The sequence below is a fragment of the Phyllobates terribilis genome, unplaced genomic scaffold (genome assembly GCF_046119375.1).
Source record: "Phyllobates terribilis strain yellow unplaced genomic scaffold, ASM4611937v1 Scaffold_3__8_contigs__length_932513732, whole genome shotgun sequence".
Taxonomy (NCBI): Eukaryota; Metazoa; Chordata; class Amphibia; order Anura; family Dendrobatidae; genus Phyllobates; species Phyllobates terribilis.
Genome location: NW_027362763.1, coordinates 32,252,530 through 32,270,891, shown reverse-complemented (window position 1 = coordinate 32,270,891; position 18,362 = coordinate 32,252,530). Strand labels below are relative to the sequence as shown.

The following is an 18,362-nucleotide window of genomic DNA, read 5'->3' as shown; positions in this document are numbered from 1 at the left end:
CAGAGACTTCTGCCCGCTCACCTGGGAGCGATCATCTGCCGCCTGTCTGTTGGTCTTCCTGGAGGCTCCGCCATCACATGCTGTGACCACCCGTTTATCCAGAGACTCTCGCCTGCTCACCTGGGAGCTCACGTCTACCATCAGCCGCCACAGGTCGTACCAACCCTTTGCCCAGAGACTGCCCCGGTCACTTGCCGTGACCATCTGCCCGTTCACCCAGAGACTGCCCCGGTCACTTGCCGTGACCATCTGCCCGTTCACCCAGAGACTGCCCCGGTCACTTGCTGTGACCATCTGCCCGTTCATCCAGAGACTGCCCCGGTCACTTGCCGTGACCTCCTGCCCGTTCTTCTATAGACTGTCCCGGTCACCTGCTGTGACTGCCTGCCTGGTCGACACCCGCTCCCTTACAAGGACCGCCCCCTTGTATAGTAGCTCAGAGGTTCCGCCTCCCAGACCCGTTACAATTACAAGCACGCCACTCCTCTAAGCTCTCCCCACCCCCTCCCCTCATCATACCCCACCACTATCCTAGCCAAAGTGCTAAAAATACTTTAGTGGCAACACAATAATTTCCCGCACTTTTACCGACTTTGTATAGAATTTTGCCGATTTTAAGAAAAAATCCTCGTGTGTCCGATCACAAACCCGAATATGCCATATTCGTGCCGAATTTGAAATCGGCGATCGTTTTTCGAACATATTCGCTCATCTCTACGTAAGACCAAAAGAAAAACATCGCCTGATTCAGGAGAACAGCGGCTTTTACTACAGGCGAAAAAATACATATTTATGGCAAGTGACAGCTTCTGTGTAACAAATAGAGGGCAAATATAATAGCAAATAATACAGTATAAGCCCTTTAAAAATAATTATTGAAGAATGTTTTGCTTTTCTGCAAATATTAAAAGCAAAAGTATAAGCCCCTCTGTAGATAATTTTCTCTATTATGTTCTGACTGTGCTGAGAGATAATTGATCTCAGGAGTTTGCGAGTCTTTATTGTGCTCTGATCGCTTGTCCTGTTAGTTTATATATATATCAGACCAAGAGACGTTACCAGCAGAACCATGAAAAATATTCACTGCGCTTCACACCCCCCCCTTTTGTTTGTATTATTTGTATAAAATTCCAATAATTAATGAAGACTTTGATATAATATTGAATATGAAATGTCATCAAATAAAATCCCTCATTGCAGACATCGGAAATATAAATTGATAGAAAGAAAGAGCTTCATAGAAAACACATCAACGACAGGAGTCACTTCGGAATTTCTTAAAAACAGGGATCCGTTATTGTTGATATTTTTTTCTCACCACAAAAATTTTTGCTACATGAAGCAAAACAGGACGGTTGTCACTGAGATCATACTTTTAGGGTTTTCCCGAGACCTCACCACAAGTACTGTCCTGTTTCTTCTGTTCTTCACGGTCTACGTAATTACTGTCATCGGAAATTGTCTCCTCATGCTCGTTGTTCTTCTCACCCCTCATCTTCACACCCCCATGTATTTCTTTCTCTTCATGTTATCCTTCTTGGACTTATGTAACTCAACATCGGTTGTGCCCCGGCTGTTGCTGGACATCTTCTCCATCCGTAGAGCAATATCAACCGGGGATTGTGCCATTCAGTTATACACAATACTTCTTATGGGGGGCACTGAAAGTCTTCTTCTTACTCTCATGGCCTACGACCGATATGTGGCCATCTGCCGACCACTTCACTACCTGGTGTTGATGAGGTGGAGCGTTTGTTATCGGCTGACCGCCATTGTTTGGATATTGAGCTTCTTCATTTTTGTATTTCCAACCCTTGCCATGCCGATTCCTCTCTGTAACCCAAACCAGATCAACCACTTTATGTGTGAGATCTTGGCCATCACAGAACTGACTTGTACTCACTTATTCTTAAGTAAACTCCTGGTACTTTGTATTTGTTTCACCTCTCTGCTCCTTCCCTTTGTCTTTATCATTGTTTCTTATGGTTTTATTATATTCTCTGTATTAAAGATCCATTCTGCAGGCAGATCTAAGGCTTTCTCCACGTGCACCTCCCATATCTTAGTGGTGGCTTTATTTTTTGGGACTGGAATGATTTTGTATTTTGGAGCTTCAGCAGAATATTCCACAAACCAAGGGAAATATATCTCTGTGTTTTATGCTATTATCTGCCCCATGTTAAATCCTCTCATTTACAGTCTGAATAACAAAGACGTCAAAGAACGACTGAAGAAATTGCCACATTTTGTATTTAATCAAAAGTAACATTGATTGAATGTTTAATAAAATTGGACTAATTAGAGATGATTGATTTGATCTACAAAGAAACAAATTTGAGAGGAATTTCTTGAAACAGTTTGCAGTTTGATACTTGTTGATTGGTCAAAAAAAGAAAAAAGCCCGGCGTGGTTTCACACATGCTTGTTGAAGATTCAAAGAGTGGCTTAATGGCTTCCGGTGTGGCCAAGTGGGCTTCCTAATAATGACTTGCAGTTATCGAAGCCAGCAATGTGGATGGGGGGCCCGTATAAAAGATTGGACCAACCAATTAGTGCCATTTTATACTTTTACATAGATAGGAGGTCAGAGCGCACATCTCATTACATATAGGGACAGAAAAGACCAAAACTGGATTGTGTTATACTATTGTCCTAGTGCTGAAGAACATTGCATTCCAATAAATAAGTAAAGAGTGTCAGGGACTGCAGCAGAGCCAGTGTAATTCATTATTCCTATGGTATATTCAATTTCTGATATGCCGCACGTGTATTCAAATCTCCCTTTTCCCTTCTCTCTCCCACCCCAAGACTACCATGCCAATAAACCAGATTTAATACAGTATTGGACGGTCGCAAAATGTTCTACGCATCTTTCCAAGGCAATTGGACTACTTAAGATTTGCCGCAAATCAGAATTTTGGGGAAAAGTTCGCCGAACCTGGCAAATTCAAATTTTAAAAGGTTTGAGCAATTCTATAACTTATGTATGATAAAGTCATTTGGCAATAATATAGTAACCTGTTAAACATATTAAAACTTGAGAGTCCTCAGTGGTTGATACCTTTTAATGGCTAGCTGAAAAGATGATAATAAATAGCAGCTTTCAAGACTTCTGAGATCTATTCATCAGGCTTAGTATAACACAAAAACTGAAGGGTCACATACTTATACTCAACAGGACATAGAATAAAGGGGAGAAACAGTTGCAACAGTAAATACTGTAACAGTTCATGCATAAGGAGGGTGAAAGTTTTATTGTTCATTGATTGAAGTCTGATCCCGGGTTGTGTTGCCACCAAATGTTTTGAGGAGCACTTTCATGAATTAGTGTTAAAATACATAAATCCATCTGGCACCTTCATTCCTGCTCTGACTGCGTTAAAGATCATCATAAGTTTGTACACCCAGACTCTTCTGTCTGCACACAATAAAATAAATAAGAATAGATCTACCTGTGGTCAGACATTTAAGTCGGAGGGTGTCAGACGTCCATCGATATGTAAATAATCACCTCTCCTATGGATGGTTTGTAAATTCAATTGTTGGGAATGCACTTTTACAGTAGACCTTTGCTTTTCTATGGATTTACTTTGCATGTTGAGTCAATCTGTCATGAAGGTACTGCGACAGAGAGTGGTCTCCTCTATTTCAGGGGTCAGAAGATTGCAACATTTGGCTACACGCATGCCTGCACTGGTTGGATCTTCTTTGCCTTCCAGTTAGCTGTGCAGATTTCCCTTGTTCTGGTTCTGCAAGGGTTAAGCAGTTCTGCTTGTCTCCTAGACCTCTCCATCCTGAGTTATCTCAGCTGTTCTGATTTCTCCACTCCCCTCAGGTACAAGTACTTGCCTCTTTGCTTGGGTAGTTGCCAGTGATAGCTTGCTATATCTTGGAATTGTTTTGGAGCTGTGAACCAAATTGGAGATAGAGAAATTGGTTAGGAGTCCTTATCTCTCTTTTGGTTTGCCTTACTCTTCCTTTATACCTTTATGTAGTCTGAGTGCTCGTTGAGTGATTGTTGTTTATTTTACCCTTGTCTGTTTCCCTTTTGTGTCTTTATCTGAGAGCAGGACTAGTGTATCTTCTGCCCCACACACTATCAAGGGCTATGCCTTGGGAAAATCATGGATAAGAATGCATGCCCCACATGGGGTGAAAGGACCGGTCTAGGGATGTCAGGCAGCTCACTGCTATGCAGGACAAGTTGAGGGGTTGCTCTTCCTATCTTTCCCAAGTGGCAGTGCTTTCCTTCCCATTCGTTTTGCCGTGCGCCATTTGGCTCCTTGGTGGAGTGTGACATAAGCATAATGTAGACACTATTGGTGAGCCAACTGGAATGGAATGCCTATTGTCAAGAGACTGAGCATTTCTACAGCAAATTTACCAAGTGTTCGTAAGTAAGTTTTGCTAAGGAGAAACAAACCTCCACTACATACTGGTCAATATTACTTACTATGAGGGTTCGTGCTCAGATAAGGAACCTCTACACTTGTACGATTTATGAGATTAAAGTCTGTAGTTAAGGCCAAGGGCCCCTCTATCAGTATTCGGTCAGTTTTCAGTCAGTATTTTTTCTCAGGAGTGGGAGCCAAAACCAGAAGTGGACGATAAATGCAGAATTGGTGACTTGTTTCTATTATACCTTTCTATTATATTATAATGGGAGGAGGCCTGACAGGAAGTGGTGGAGGCGGAGCCTGCCATGTGCTGCAAGAGTTGTGCTGTGTGTGGAGAGAGCTCCTGGGAAGGGAGGAGAGCCAGGCGGAGGTGACCGAGCGGACCGGGAGGACCAGTAGGAGGCGACCGGAGGGACGAGCGCAAGAGAGCGCTGTGGCAGCGTGCAGTGCCGGCCAGCGGAGGGTGCCAGGTGGTGGTGACCAGGAGGTGATCAGGAGGACTGGTAAGAGGCGACCGGAGGGACAAGCGCGCTGTGATAGCGTGCAGCGTCCCTAGAGGAGGTGAGTGAGGGGCAGGAGGCCGCGATAAGCGGCCCTACTGAACCCAGGTGTGTACTGTACTGTATTGTATTTGTATCTGTATTGTAATTGTATTGTATTCCCTAGTCCATATTTAATTGATTACCCCCCCATCCATATTTAAATTGATTCCCCTGAACACCCCGTCCATATTTAACTGATCCCTCTGACCACATTAAATTGACCCCCGTCCTCATTTAATTGATCCCCGACCACCCCCCGTCCATATTAAAGTGATCCCCCTGACCACATTTAAATGATTGACCCCCCCAGCCCATAATTGATTGATCCCCCTTGTCCTATTTAATAGATTCCCCTTGTCCACTTTTACTCATCCCCAGTCCCTATCTATTTGCCTTATCCCCCACCATATTTAATTAACCCCTGTCCATAATTAATTGATTGATTCCCCAGACCACAATTAATTATTTCCCCAGTCCATATTTATTGATATTATTGATACTTATTGATCCCCAGTCCTTAGTTAATTGACCCACCGTCCATACCTATTTATTTGCTTTACCCCCCATCCTATTTAATTAAACCCCCTGTCCATAATTAATTGATTGATTCCCTAGTCCACAATTAATTATTTCCCCAGTTCATACTTATTGATCCCAGTCCATAGTTAATTGACACACCGTCCATACTTAATTAATCCACCTGACCCACTCAGCTGATCCCCCGTCCATACTTAATTGATACTTAATTGATCCCCCGTCCATACTTAACTGACCCCGCGCCGATATCTAATCGATACACTTGCACATCCCTAATTGATCCCCGTCCATACACCTATATATAAATAATTGTGTTTTGTACTTGTACATATATACTGACTGTATCCCCATATTTAGAATGACGTCCATGTTGGCCGGAGCCGTGCAGTGTACATCTTGCGCAATGTATGCATTCCCTGAGCTACCGCTCAGGGATCCATACTGCTGCGAGAGATGTGAGCATATCGTGCACTTGGAAGCCCAAATCCTGGATCTAAGTGCTCAGATAGCGGTACTGAGGAGCATCGACAACATGGAACGGAGTTTGCTGCTCACCGAGCAGACACTCAATGGGTCAACACTGGGGGTGGAGCTTAGTGGGGAAGCGCAGGCTGAACAGGCAGGGAGCTGGGTAACAGTTAGAAGGGATAGAGGGAAGAAGTATAGGAAGGCTGGTTCAGAACCGGCATTATTGGAGCACGACAGATCCTCTGACCGCCGGGGGAGTGTATGCTCCAGTAATGAGGGGGAGGGGGGAAGTGTAGGGCAGGCTAGACAGGTCCTGGTAGTGGGTGACTCTATTATTAGGGGGACAGACAGGGCAATCTGTCACAAAGACCGGGATCGCCGAACGGTGTGCTGCCTCCCTGGCGCTCGAGTCCGGCACATCGCGGATCGGGTTGACAGGTTACTGGGTGGGGCTGGCGAAGACCCAGCGGTCATGGTCCACATTGGCACCAATGACAAAGTGAGTGGTAGATGGAGGGTCCTTAACCCCTTAAGCCCCGCGGGTGGTTTGCACGTTAATGACCGGGCCAATTTTTACAATTCTGACCACTGTCACTTTATGAGGTAATTACTCTCGAACGCTTCAACGGATCCCCCTGATTCTGAGATTGTTTTTTCGTGACATATTGTACTTCATGATTGTGGAAAAATTTCTTCGATATCACTTGCGTTTATTTGTGAAAAAAACGGAAATTTGGCGAAAATTTTGAAAATTTTGCAATTTTCAAAATTTGAATTTTTAAGCCCTGAAATCAGAGCGATATGTCACACAAAAGAGTTAATAAATAACATTTCCCACATGTCTACTTTACATCAGCACAATTTTGGAACCAAAATTTTTTTTTGTTAGGGAGCTATAAGGGTTAAAAGTTGACCAGCGATATCTCATTTTTCCAACAAAATTTACAAAACCATTTTTTTAGGGACCACATCACATTTGAAGTCACTTTGAGAGGTCTTTATGACAGAAAATACCCAAAAGTGACACCATTCTAAAAACTGCACCCTTCAAGGTGCTCAAAACCACATTCAAGAACTTTATTAACCCTTCAGGTGCTTCACAGGAATTTTTTGAATGTGGAAGAAAAAAATGAACATTTAACTTTTTTCACAAAAATGTTAATTTAGACCCAATTTTTTTTATTTTCACAGGGGTAACAAGAAAAAATGGACCCCAAAATTTGTTGTGCAATTTCCCCTGGGCACGCAGATACCCAATATTTGGGGAAAAAATACTGTTTGGGCGCACGGCAGGGCTCGGAAGGGAAGGAGCGCTATTTGACTTTTTGATTGTAAAATTTGCTTGAATAATTAGCGGACGCCATGTTGTGTTTGGAGAGCCCATGTGTGCCCAAACTTTGGAGCTCCCCCACAAGTGACCCCATTTTGGAAACTAGACCCCCCAAGGCACCTTTCTAGATGCATAGTGAGCACTTGGAACCCCCAGGTGCTTCACAAATTGATTCGTAACAATGAAAAAGTGAAAAAAAAAAACACTTTTTCATTTTTATGAATCAATTTGTGAAGCACCTGAGTGTTCCAAGTGCTCACAATGCATCTAGATAGGTGCCTTGGGGGGTCTAGTTTCCAAAATGGGGTCACTTGTGGGGGAGCTCCAATGTTTGGGCACACAGCGGCTCTCCAAACGCAACATGGTGTCGCTAACAATTTGAGCCGATTTTCCGTTAAATTTGTTAGAGGACACCATGTTGCATTTAGAGAGTCCCTGTGTGCCCAAACATTGGAGCTCCCCCACAAGTGACCCCATTTTGGAAACTAGACCCCCCAAGGCACCTATCTAGATGCATAGTGAGCACTTGGAACCCCCAGGTGCTTCACAAATTGATTCGTAACAATGAAAAAGTGAAAAAAAAAACACTTTTTCATTTGTATGAATCAATTTGTGAAGCACCTGAGGGTTCCAAGTGCTCACTATGCATCTAGATAGGTGCCTTGGGTGGTCTAGTTTCCAAAATGGGGTCACTTGTGGGGGAGCTCCAATATTTGGGCACACAGCGGCTCTCTAAATGCAACATGGTGTCCGCTAACAAATTTAACGCAAAATTGGCTCAAATTGTTAGCGACACCATGTTGCGTTTGGAGAGCTGCTGTGTGCCCAAACTTTGGAGCTCCCCCACAAGTGACCCCATTTTGGAAACTAGACCCCCCAAGGCACCTATCTAGATGCATAGTGAGCACTTGGAACCCCCAGGTGCTTCACAAATTGATTCGTAACAATGAAAAAGTGAAAAAAAAAACACTTTTTCATTTTTACGAATCAATTTGTGAAGCACCTAGGGGTTCCAAGTGCTCACTATGCATCTAGATAGGTGCCTTGGGGGGTCTAGTTTCCAAAATGGGGTCACTTGTGGGGGAGCTCCAATGTTTGGGCACACAGGGACTCTCTAAATGCAACATGGTATCCGCTAACAAATTGAATGGAAAATCGGCTCAAATTGTTAGCGGACGCCACATTGCGTTTGGAGAGCCCCTCTGTGCCCAAACTTTGGAGCTCCCCCACAAGTGACCCCATTTTGGAAACTAGACCCCCCAAGGCACCTTTCTAGATGCATAGTGAGCACTTGGAACCCCCAGGTGCTTCACAAATTGATTCGTAATAATGAAACGTGAAAAAAAAAACACTTTTTCATTTTTACGAATTAATTTGTGAAGCACCTAGGGGTTCCAAGTGCTCACTATGCATCTAGATAGGTGCCTTGGGGGGTCTAGTTTCCAAAATGGGGTCACTTGTGGAGGAGCTCCAATGTTTGGGCACACAGGGACTCTCCAAATGCAACATGATATCCGCTAACAATTTGAGCCGACAATTTGTTAGCGGATATCATGTTGCATTTGGAGAGTCCCTGTGTGCTCAAACATTGGAGCTCCCCCACAAGTGACCCCATTTTGGAAACTAGACCCCCCAAGGCACCTATCTAGATTCATAGTGAGCACTTGGAACCCCAGGTGCTTCACAAATTGATTCATAAAAATGAAAAAGTGTTTTTTTTTTCACTTTTTCATTTTTACGAATCAATTTGTGAAGCACCTGGGGGTTCCAAGTGCTCACTATGCATCTAGAAAGGTGCCTTGGGGGATCTAGTTTCCAAAATGGGGTCACTTGTGGGGGAGCTCCAAAGTTTGGGCACAGAGGGGCTCTCCAAACGCAATGTGGTGTCCGCTAACAATTTGAGCCGATTTTCCATTCAATTTGTTAGCGGATACCATGTTGCATTTAGAGAGTCCCTGTGTGCCCAAACATTGGAGCTCCCCAACAAGTGACCCCATTTTGGAAACTAGACCCCCCAAGGCACCTATCTAGATGCATAGTGAGCAGTTGGAACCCCCAGGTGCTTCACAAATTGATTCATAAAAATGAAAAAGTGTTTTATTTTCACTTTTTCATTTTTACGAATCAATTTGTGAAGCACCTGGGGGTTCTAAGTGCTCACTATGCATCTAGATAGGTGCCTTGGGGGGTCTAGTTTCCAAAATGGGGTCACTTGTGGGGGAGCTCCAATGTTTGGACACACAGGGGCTCTCCAAACGCAACATGGCGTCCGCTAACAATTTGAGCCGATTTTCCATTCAATTTGTTAGCGGACACCATGTCGCGTTTGGAGAGCCCGTGATGTGCCTAAACAGTGGAGCTCCCCCACAAGTGTCCCCATTTTGGAAACTATACCCCTCAAAGATTTTATTAAGGTGTATAGTGAACATTTTGAACCCAGAGGTACGGCACATTATTTGTTTACATTAGGTCATCATATTGAATAAGTTTTCATTATTCTTGAGCGCAAGTGCTCGCTACTTGAGTTTGCATCGGGTACTCAGGTATGCACCATGTACAGCGTGTGCTCGAGTGACATGCTCGAGTCCCTGCTCCGCATGTTTCACGGTTATTAGACACCCAAAAAAAAACATGCGGGGATCGCTCGTGCATGGCAGGCAATCCCCGTAAAGTTTTTTGGCCGCGAAGCATATGGGGCAGAGACTCGAGCATGTCACTCAAATACCCACGATACTAAATGCATACCAGAGCACCCGATGCAAACTCAAGTAGCGAGCACTTGCTCTCAACACTAGTCGCCATATCGTCATCTTTTTTTCTTACTTTTGAAAAAAATCCCAACCCCAGCCCTAACCCTAGCACAACCCTAGCCCCAGCACAACCCTAGCCCCAGCACAACCCTAGCCCCAGCACAACCCTAGCCCCAGCACAACCCTAGCCCCAAACCCAGCCCTAACCCTAGCCCAATCCTAACTCAAGAGTTTATTTTTGACGCCGTTCCTTGTGCGGTATAAGTGATTAGACGACTTTATTCTTCGGGTCGGTGTGATTACAGCAATGCCAGAATCATATGGGGTTTTTATGACTGACAGCTGTCACACACTAAAAGACGCATTTTTTGTAAAATCTAGTTTTTGCATCGCCATATTTTGAGAGCTATAATTTTTCCAAATTTTGGCAGACAGTCATGTGACGGCTCGTTTTTTGCGGGATGACTTGACGTTGTTATTGGTGCCATTTTCAGGCACGTGACATTTTTTGATCGCTTTCTATTCCGATTTTTGGGAGGCAGAATAAACAAAAACCAACAATTCAGGAATTGTTTTTTTTTATTTTTTTTTATTCTGTTCCGCGTGTGGTAAAATTGATGAGGCAGCTTTACTCTTCGGGTCAGTACGTTTACAGCGGTACCACATTTGTATAATTTTTCTATGTTTTGGCGCTTATACACAATAAAAGCTATTTTATAGAAAAAAATATTTTTTAGTATCGCTTTATTCTGAGAGCTATAACTTTTTTATTTTTCGGCTGATTGAGCTATATGGCAGCTTGTTTTTTGCGGGACGAGATGACGTTTTCAGCGGTATCATTTTTATTTATATGCGTCTTTTTGATCGCGTGTTATTCCACTTTTTGTTTGGCGGTATGGTGATAAAGCATTGTTTTTTGCTTGGTTTTTTTTTTTTTTTTTTTACCGTGTTCACTGAAGGGGTTAACTAGTGGGACAGTTTTATAGGTCAGGTTGTTCCGGACGCGGCGATACCAAATATGTGTACTTTTATTGTTTTTTTTTTATTTTTTTTATAATAATATTTATTGATGGGTACATTATATTTTTATTTTTGGTGTATTATTTTTTTTATTTTTTTATAATATTTTTGCACATTTTTTTTTTTTTTTTTTTTCCACTTTCACACAGTTTATACACTTTATTACTTTGTCCCACTCTGGGACTTTCACTTTTTTTTTTCTGATCGCCTGCATGGCACAGGAATGGAGCACCATCCCTATGCCATGAAGGCTGTCAGAAGTGCACAGTGTGAAGATTGCTTGGAGATGCACTGCGCATGTCCAAGCAATCTTCCTGCTCTCTGGTGACCCGGATGTTGTCATGACGACATCGGGTCGTCATGGCAACACCCGGGAAGCCTTTGCAGACTGCGCTGGAAGCCGGAAGAGGAGGTGAGTATCGGCGATCACCTCCCCTTGCCCCCGCAATGCCGCGATCGACTTCGATCGACTTCGATCGCAGCATCGCGGGGGTTAATGTGCTGGGAGCGGTGCGTGACCGCTCCCTGCACATAGTACCGGGTGTCAGCTGTGACAATCAGCTGACACCCGGCGGCGATCGCGCCCGCACAGCCTGTGTGCGCGCGCGATCGCCATGACGTACTAATACGGGTCTGGCTCTTAAGTCCCAGGGCACAGACGCGTATTAGTACGTCAGATGTTATTAAGGGGTTAAAAATGATTTCAGGGATCTAGGTAGGAAGCTTAGGGCAAGGACCTCCAAGGTAGTTTTCTCAGAAATACTACCAATCCCGCGAGCCACACAGGAGCGCCAACGGGAGGTTAGGGAGGTGAATAAGTGGCTAAAGAGTTGGTGCAAGGCAGAAGGGCTTGGGTTCATGGAGAACTGGGCCAACTTCGCTGTCGGCTACAGGCTCTACCGTAGGGACGGGCTGCACCTCAATGGGGAGGGTGCAGCGGTGCTGGGGAAGAAGATGGCTAATAGGTTGGAGGAGTTTTTAAACTAGAGACGGGGGGGGAAACCAAGGAAATAGGTGGGATGTGAGGCAAGCAAGGGGGAAGGGGAGAAGTGAATATAATGAGGGTGGAGAGGGGGGTGGGGATAGTACAGTTAGATCGTTAGAGAAGAATAGGATGCTAAATAACCCCAAAGTTTTATCTTGCATGCTGACCAACGCAAGAAGCCTGACCAATAAGGCGGATGAGCTGCGGGCGCTTATATCGGAGGAGAGGTATGACATCGTAGGTATAACAGAGACTTGGCTAGACGATAGCTACAACTGGGCGGTAAATTTAACAGATTATAGTTTATTTAGAAGGGACCGGAAACAGGGGAAGGGCGGAGGAGTCTGCTTATATGTAAAGTCACGTCTAAAGCCCAGACTAAGGGAAGATATAGGAGAGGGAGAAGAGGGGGTCGAGTCCATGTGGGTAGAGATAGAGGGGGCAAAAAATAATAATAAAATATTACTGGGGGTCTGCTATAAGCCACCCAATATAACAGAGGAGAATGAGAAACTGCTATTAGGACAAATAGACAAAGTAGCAAAACATAATGAGGTGATTGTAATGGGGGACTTCAACTACCCGGATATTGACTGGGAAACAGAAACCTGTAGATCGCAGAAAGGAAAAAGGTTCTTGACAAATATCAAGGATAATTATCTCTCCCAACTAGTGCAGGAACCAACGAGAGGGAAGGCAGTGTTGGACTTAATATTGACTAATAGGCCTGATAGAATAACTGAGGTACAGATAGGGGGGCACCTAGGTAATAGCGATCATAATATTATCAATTTCAAAATGCCCTTCAGTAGGGTTATCAATAAGGGAATAACTAAAACATTAAACTTTAGGAGGGTGAAGTTTGATCAGCTGAAAGAAAACCTTCAACTTATAGACTGGGACAAAGTTCTTAATCAGGGAAATACGAATAGTAAATGGGAAACCTTCAAAAGAATTCTGAATACTCAGTGCGAGAGGTATATACCGTATGGGAATAAAAGGGCCAGAAATAAGAGGAAACCAATATGGTTGAACAAGAACGTAAAAGGGGCGTTAAATAGCAAAAAAGAGGCATTCAAGAGATTAAAACAGGAAAACAGCAAGGAGGCACTAATGTGTTACAAGGAAAAAACGAGAACCTGCAAAAAACAAATAAAAATAGCGAAGGAGGAAACAGAGAGACGTATTGCTAGGGAAAGTAGATCAAATCCCAAACTGTTCTTTACGTATATAAATAGTAAAAGGATTAAATCGAATAATATTGGACCGATAAAAAGTGATGAAGGCAAAATCATAGAGAAAGATGAGGATAAAGCTAATCTATTAAATAAATTTTTTTCGTCAACTTTCACAAAGGAAAAAGAACTAACAGGCGAAATGAGAAGTGACAAGCTTAACCGGTTCCCGACCGCCCACTGTAGATAAACGTCGGCGCTTGCCGGGCTCTGTGCAGCGCCGACGTTTAAAAACGGTGGGTGGTCTCGCAGCGCTCAGGACCCCCAGGGTCCTGCAAGCGCTGCGATTCCGGTGCAGAGCGTTAGCTCTGACAGGGGACATCATCGGGACCTGATTAGATCAGGTCCCAGTGATGTTAACCCTTAGCTGTCTTCTATATGCTGTGATCTATAGTGATCGCGGCATATAGGAGACAGCAGGAGGAGAGGGGGTCGTCAACTTACCTCTCCGAAGACCTCCGAGTCCTTCCAGGACCTGGGGTTGCTATGGCAGCTGGAGGTCACATGACCGCCTCCAGCTCTGCCATATATGGTGTCCTGTCTGGCTCAGCTGCAGCTGTAGCCAGACAGGAGACTCTGACTGAAACAGTCAGGGAAGATCTCATGTAATGTAATATATGTCTATTACATTACATGAGATCAGAGATCAGAAAAATAAAAATTAATGTCCCATACAGGGACTAAGAAAAAATGTGAAAAAAAGTAAAAAAAAAGTTTTTAAACTATTAATAAAAAAATCACAAAATAAATAAAAATAAATAAATAAAATATTAAACCAATAAATCCGTATATTTTTACAAAACCAAAAAAAGTACACATATTTGGTATCGCCGCGTCCGAAACAACCCGAGCTAGAAAACTGTCACACTAATTAACTCCTTCTGTGCACACCGTAATAAAAATAAATAAAAAACGGAGCAAAAAAATATGCTTTTTCATCATATTGCCAAACAAAAAGTGGAAAAAAATGCGATCAAAAAACAAAATAGAAATAAAAATGGTACCACTGAAAACGTCATCTTGTTACGCAAAAAAAAAGCCGCCATACAGCTCCATCAGCCAAAAAATAAAAAAGTTATAGCGCTCAGAATAAAGCAATGCAAAAAAAATATTTTTTTCTATAAAATAGTTTTATTGTGTAAAAGCGCCAAAACATAAAAAAAATACAGTAAGTGTAGTATCGCTGTAAACGTACTGACCCGAAGAATAACGCTGCCTGATCACTTTTACCACACGCAGAACGGCATAAAAAAAAAACTCAAAAAACAATTCCTGAATTGTTTGTTTTTGTTAATTTTACCTCCCAAAAAACGGAATAGAAAGCGATCAAAAAATGTCACGTCCCCAAAAATGGTACCAATAAAAATGTCAACTCGTCCCGCAAAAAACAAGCCATCACATAACTCTGTCGGCCGAAATATGGAAAAATTATAGCTCTCAAAATATGGTGATGCAAAAACTAGATTTTGCAAAAAAAGCGTCTTTTAGTGTGTGACAGCTGTCAGTCATAAAAACCCGATATCAATCTGGTATCTCTGTAATCACACCGACCCGAAGAATAAAGTAATCTAATCAGTTATATCACACTAGGAACGGCGTAAAAAATAAATAAAACCAATTCTTCACCTGCTACTGATTTGTTTATTATGTCCCCAAAATCCCAGTAAGGCTCTGCTCACATTTATCCTGCGCTCTGCGCTGAGCACTTACACCAGAGTTTCCATGTAAATCTCTGAAATACATGATTCAGCCGGAACCCATGACGGAAGATTCCCTGTAATGAGACAGATATAGGCCACTGTGGACGCCGTCTAGCCTGGGATCCCACGGTGTCATTTGTTTTAGGCGTGCATAAAAGTGCGGTTGGCCACAGTTTTGTGCACTTCTGAAAAAAAGGACACCGCTACACAGAGGCCAGACGGAGTCCAGAGTAACTCTGCTGCCTCATTACAGTGAATGGATCCCGCAGGGGTTTCATCTGAATTACATCACTTGGAAATTTAGATGGAAACTCCGATGTAAGTGCTCAGCCTAGAGCGCCGGATAAACGTTACGTAAAATGTTCCCAATAAAAGCTTCAACTCAGTCCTCAAAAAAAGCTAGTCCCCACTCAGGTCCGTCATCTGTTAAAAATATAAGGGACTTCCAAGTTACTGGTAGCAGAAAGGCTCTGGAAAAGCGAAATGACCCTTGCCCCCCAAAAGAAATTCAGAAAATTTTGTGCTCCCAAATCCAAATGCCTATTCTACAATAATTTGTTCTCCAATTGTCAAATAGCACTCCGTCCCCCCCAGATCTCACCGTATGGCTAAGCGGTACGATACAGCCACATATGGGGTATTGACACTTTTAGAAGAAATTGTGTGACACATTTCGGCACCATTTTTACCCATTGCCCTGTGTGAAAATGTAAAATCTGAGGGTAAAACATTTTTTTGTGGTAAAAATATAATTATGATTTTTTCACTGCCCAATGGTATAAATTTAAAAATTAAAAAATACTCACTACTTCCCTAGATGAATTCCTTGAGAGGTGTAGTTTACAAAATGGGGTCATTTGTGGAGGTTTCTGCTGTTTTGGCATGTCAGCGACTCTTCAAATGTGACATGGTGTCTGCTGCCTATCCCAGCCAACATAGCGCTCCTTTCTCTTCCGAACCCTGCCGTACACCAAAGCAGTGGTTTTCCCCCATATATGGGGTATCGGCGTACTTAGGAGAAATTGCACAACAAATTTCATGGTGCAATTTCTCCGGTTATCCTTATGATAATGCAAAATTAGGGGATGAAAAACATTTTTTATGGGAAAAATGTGAAAATTTTATTTTCACGGCTCAATATTATAAACTTCTGTGAAGCAGCTGGGGGTGCAAGGTGCTCACCACACATCTAGATAAGTTCCCTAAGGGGTCTAGTTTCCAAAATGGTGGCACTTGTGGGGGGTTTCCGCTGTTTAGACACATTAGGGGCTCCACAAATGTGACATGGCGTCCGCTAATTATTCAAACAAATTTTACATTCAAAAAGTCAAATGGCGCTCCTTCCCTTTCAAACCCTGCCGTGCGCCCAAACAGTGGTTTTCCCTCACATATGGGGTATCGGCGTGTTCAGGAGAAATTGCACAACAAACTTCATGGTGCAATTTATCCTGTTACCCTTATGATAATACAAAATTAGAGAATGAAAAAGATTTTTTGTGGGAAAAATGTGAAAATTTTATTTTTACAGCTCAATATTATAAACTTCTGTGAAGCACCTTGGGGTTCAAGGTGCTCACCACACATCTAGATAAGTTCCCTAAGGGGTCTAGTTTCCAAAATGGTGTCACTTGTGGGGGGTTTCCACTGTTTAGGCACATCAGGAGCTCTCCAAACGCAACATGGCGTCTGCTAATTATTCAGACAAATTTTACATTCAAAAAGTCTAATGGCGCTCCTTCCCTTCCGAACCCTGCAGTGCGCCCAAACAGTGGTTTTCCCTCACATATGGGGTATCAGCACGCTCAAGAGAAATTGCACAAAAAAATTTGGGGTCCATTTTTTCCTGTTACCCCTGTGAAAATAAAAAAAATTGGGTCTAAAGTAACATTTTTGTGAAAAAAGTTAAATGTTAATTTTTTTTTTCCACATTCCAAAAATTCCTGTGAAGCACCTGAAGGGTTAATAAAGTTCTTGAATGTGGTTTTGAGCACCTTGAGGGGTGCAGTTTTTAGAATGGTGTCAATTTTGGGTATTTTCTGTCATAAAGACCCCTCAAAGTGACTTCAAATATGATGTGGTCCCTAAAAAAATGTTTTTGTAAATTTTGTTGGAAAAATGAGAAATCGCTGGTCAACTTTTAACCCTTATAGCTCCCTAACAAAAAAAAATTTTGGTTCCAAAATTGTGCTGATGTAAAGCAGACATGTGGGAAATGATATTTATTAACTATTTTGTGTGACATATCTCTCTGATTTAAGGGCATGAAAATTCAAAGTTTGAAAATTGCAAAATTTTCTAAATTTTCGCCAAATTTCCGATTTTTTCACAAATAAACGCAAGTTATATGGAAGAAATTTTACGACTATCATGAAGTACAATATGTCATGAAAAAACAGTCTCAGAATCAGGGGAATCCGTTGAAGCGTTCCAGAGTAATTACTTCATAAAGTGACAGTGGTCAGAATTGAAAAAATTGGCCCGGTCACGAAGGCAAAAACAGGCTCTGGCGCGAAGTGGTTAATCCTCCACTAAGTATGACTAATCTAACCCAAGCTGGGGTACAGAAACGCCTCAGTAACATTAAAATAAACAAATCACCAGGACCTGATGGCATACACCCACGGGTACTAAGGGAACTAAGTAATGTGATAGACAGACCGTTATATCTTATATTTAAGGACTCTGTTGAGACTGGGTCTGTACCACTTGATTGGCGACAGGCGAATGTAGTGCCAATATTCAAAAAGGGAGCGAAAAGTGACGCCGGAAACTATCGGCCGGTGAGTCTGACGTCCGTTGTGGGCAAAATTTTTGAAGGCTTTATTAATGAGGAAATCATGGAGCATCTTGATGCTAATAATCTATTAACCCCGAACCAACATGGATTCATGAGGAATCGCTCCTGCCAAACAAACCTGATTGACTTCTACGAGGAGGTGAGCTCTCGAGTAGATCAGGGGGAACCAGTGGATGTCGTGTATCTCGACTTCTCAAAAGCGTTCGATAGCGTGCCACATAATAGGTTGGTATACAAAATGAGAATGATGGGGCTGGGGGAAAATGTCTGCAAGTGGGTAGCTAACTGGCTAAAGGATAGAAGGCAGAGGGTGGTTATAAATGGAATATACTCAGATTGGGTAAGCGTCACTAGTGGGGTACCACAGGGGTCTGTACTAGGCCCAATGTTATTTAATATCTTTATTAACGACATAGTCAACGGGATAAATAGTAAAATATCAATATTTGCAGATGACACAAAGTTATGTAAAACAATTAATACAAAAGAGGATAGTGAAGACCTACAGAGGGATTTGGATAAGCTGGGTAGGTGGAGCATTAAATGGCAAATGAGGTTTAACGAGGAGAAATGTAAGGTCATACATATGGGAAGGAAAAAT

General features: G+C 42.7%; 1 protein-coding gene across 1 annotated transcript; it reads left to right on the top strand.

Annotated features, from left to right (window-relative positions):
* The first annotated feature begins 1,336 nt into the window (after window positions 1-1,336).
* LOC141258416 (olfactory receptor 2B6-like) lies at window positions 1,337-2,266 on the top strand. The gene has a single exon (XM_073673417.1). It carries the CDS (start codon window positions 1,337-1,339, stop codon window positions 2,264-2,266), a length of 930 nt encoding a protein of 309 aa, XP_073529518.1.
* Window positions 2,267-18,362: the final 16,096 nt, after the last annotated feature.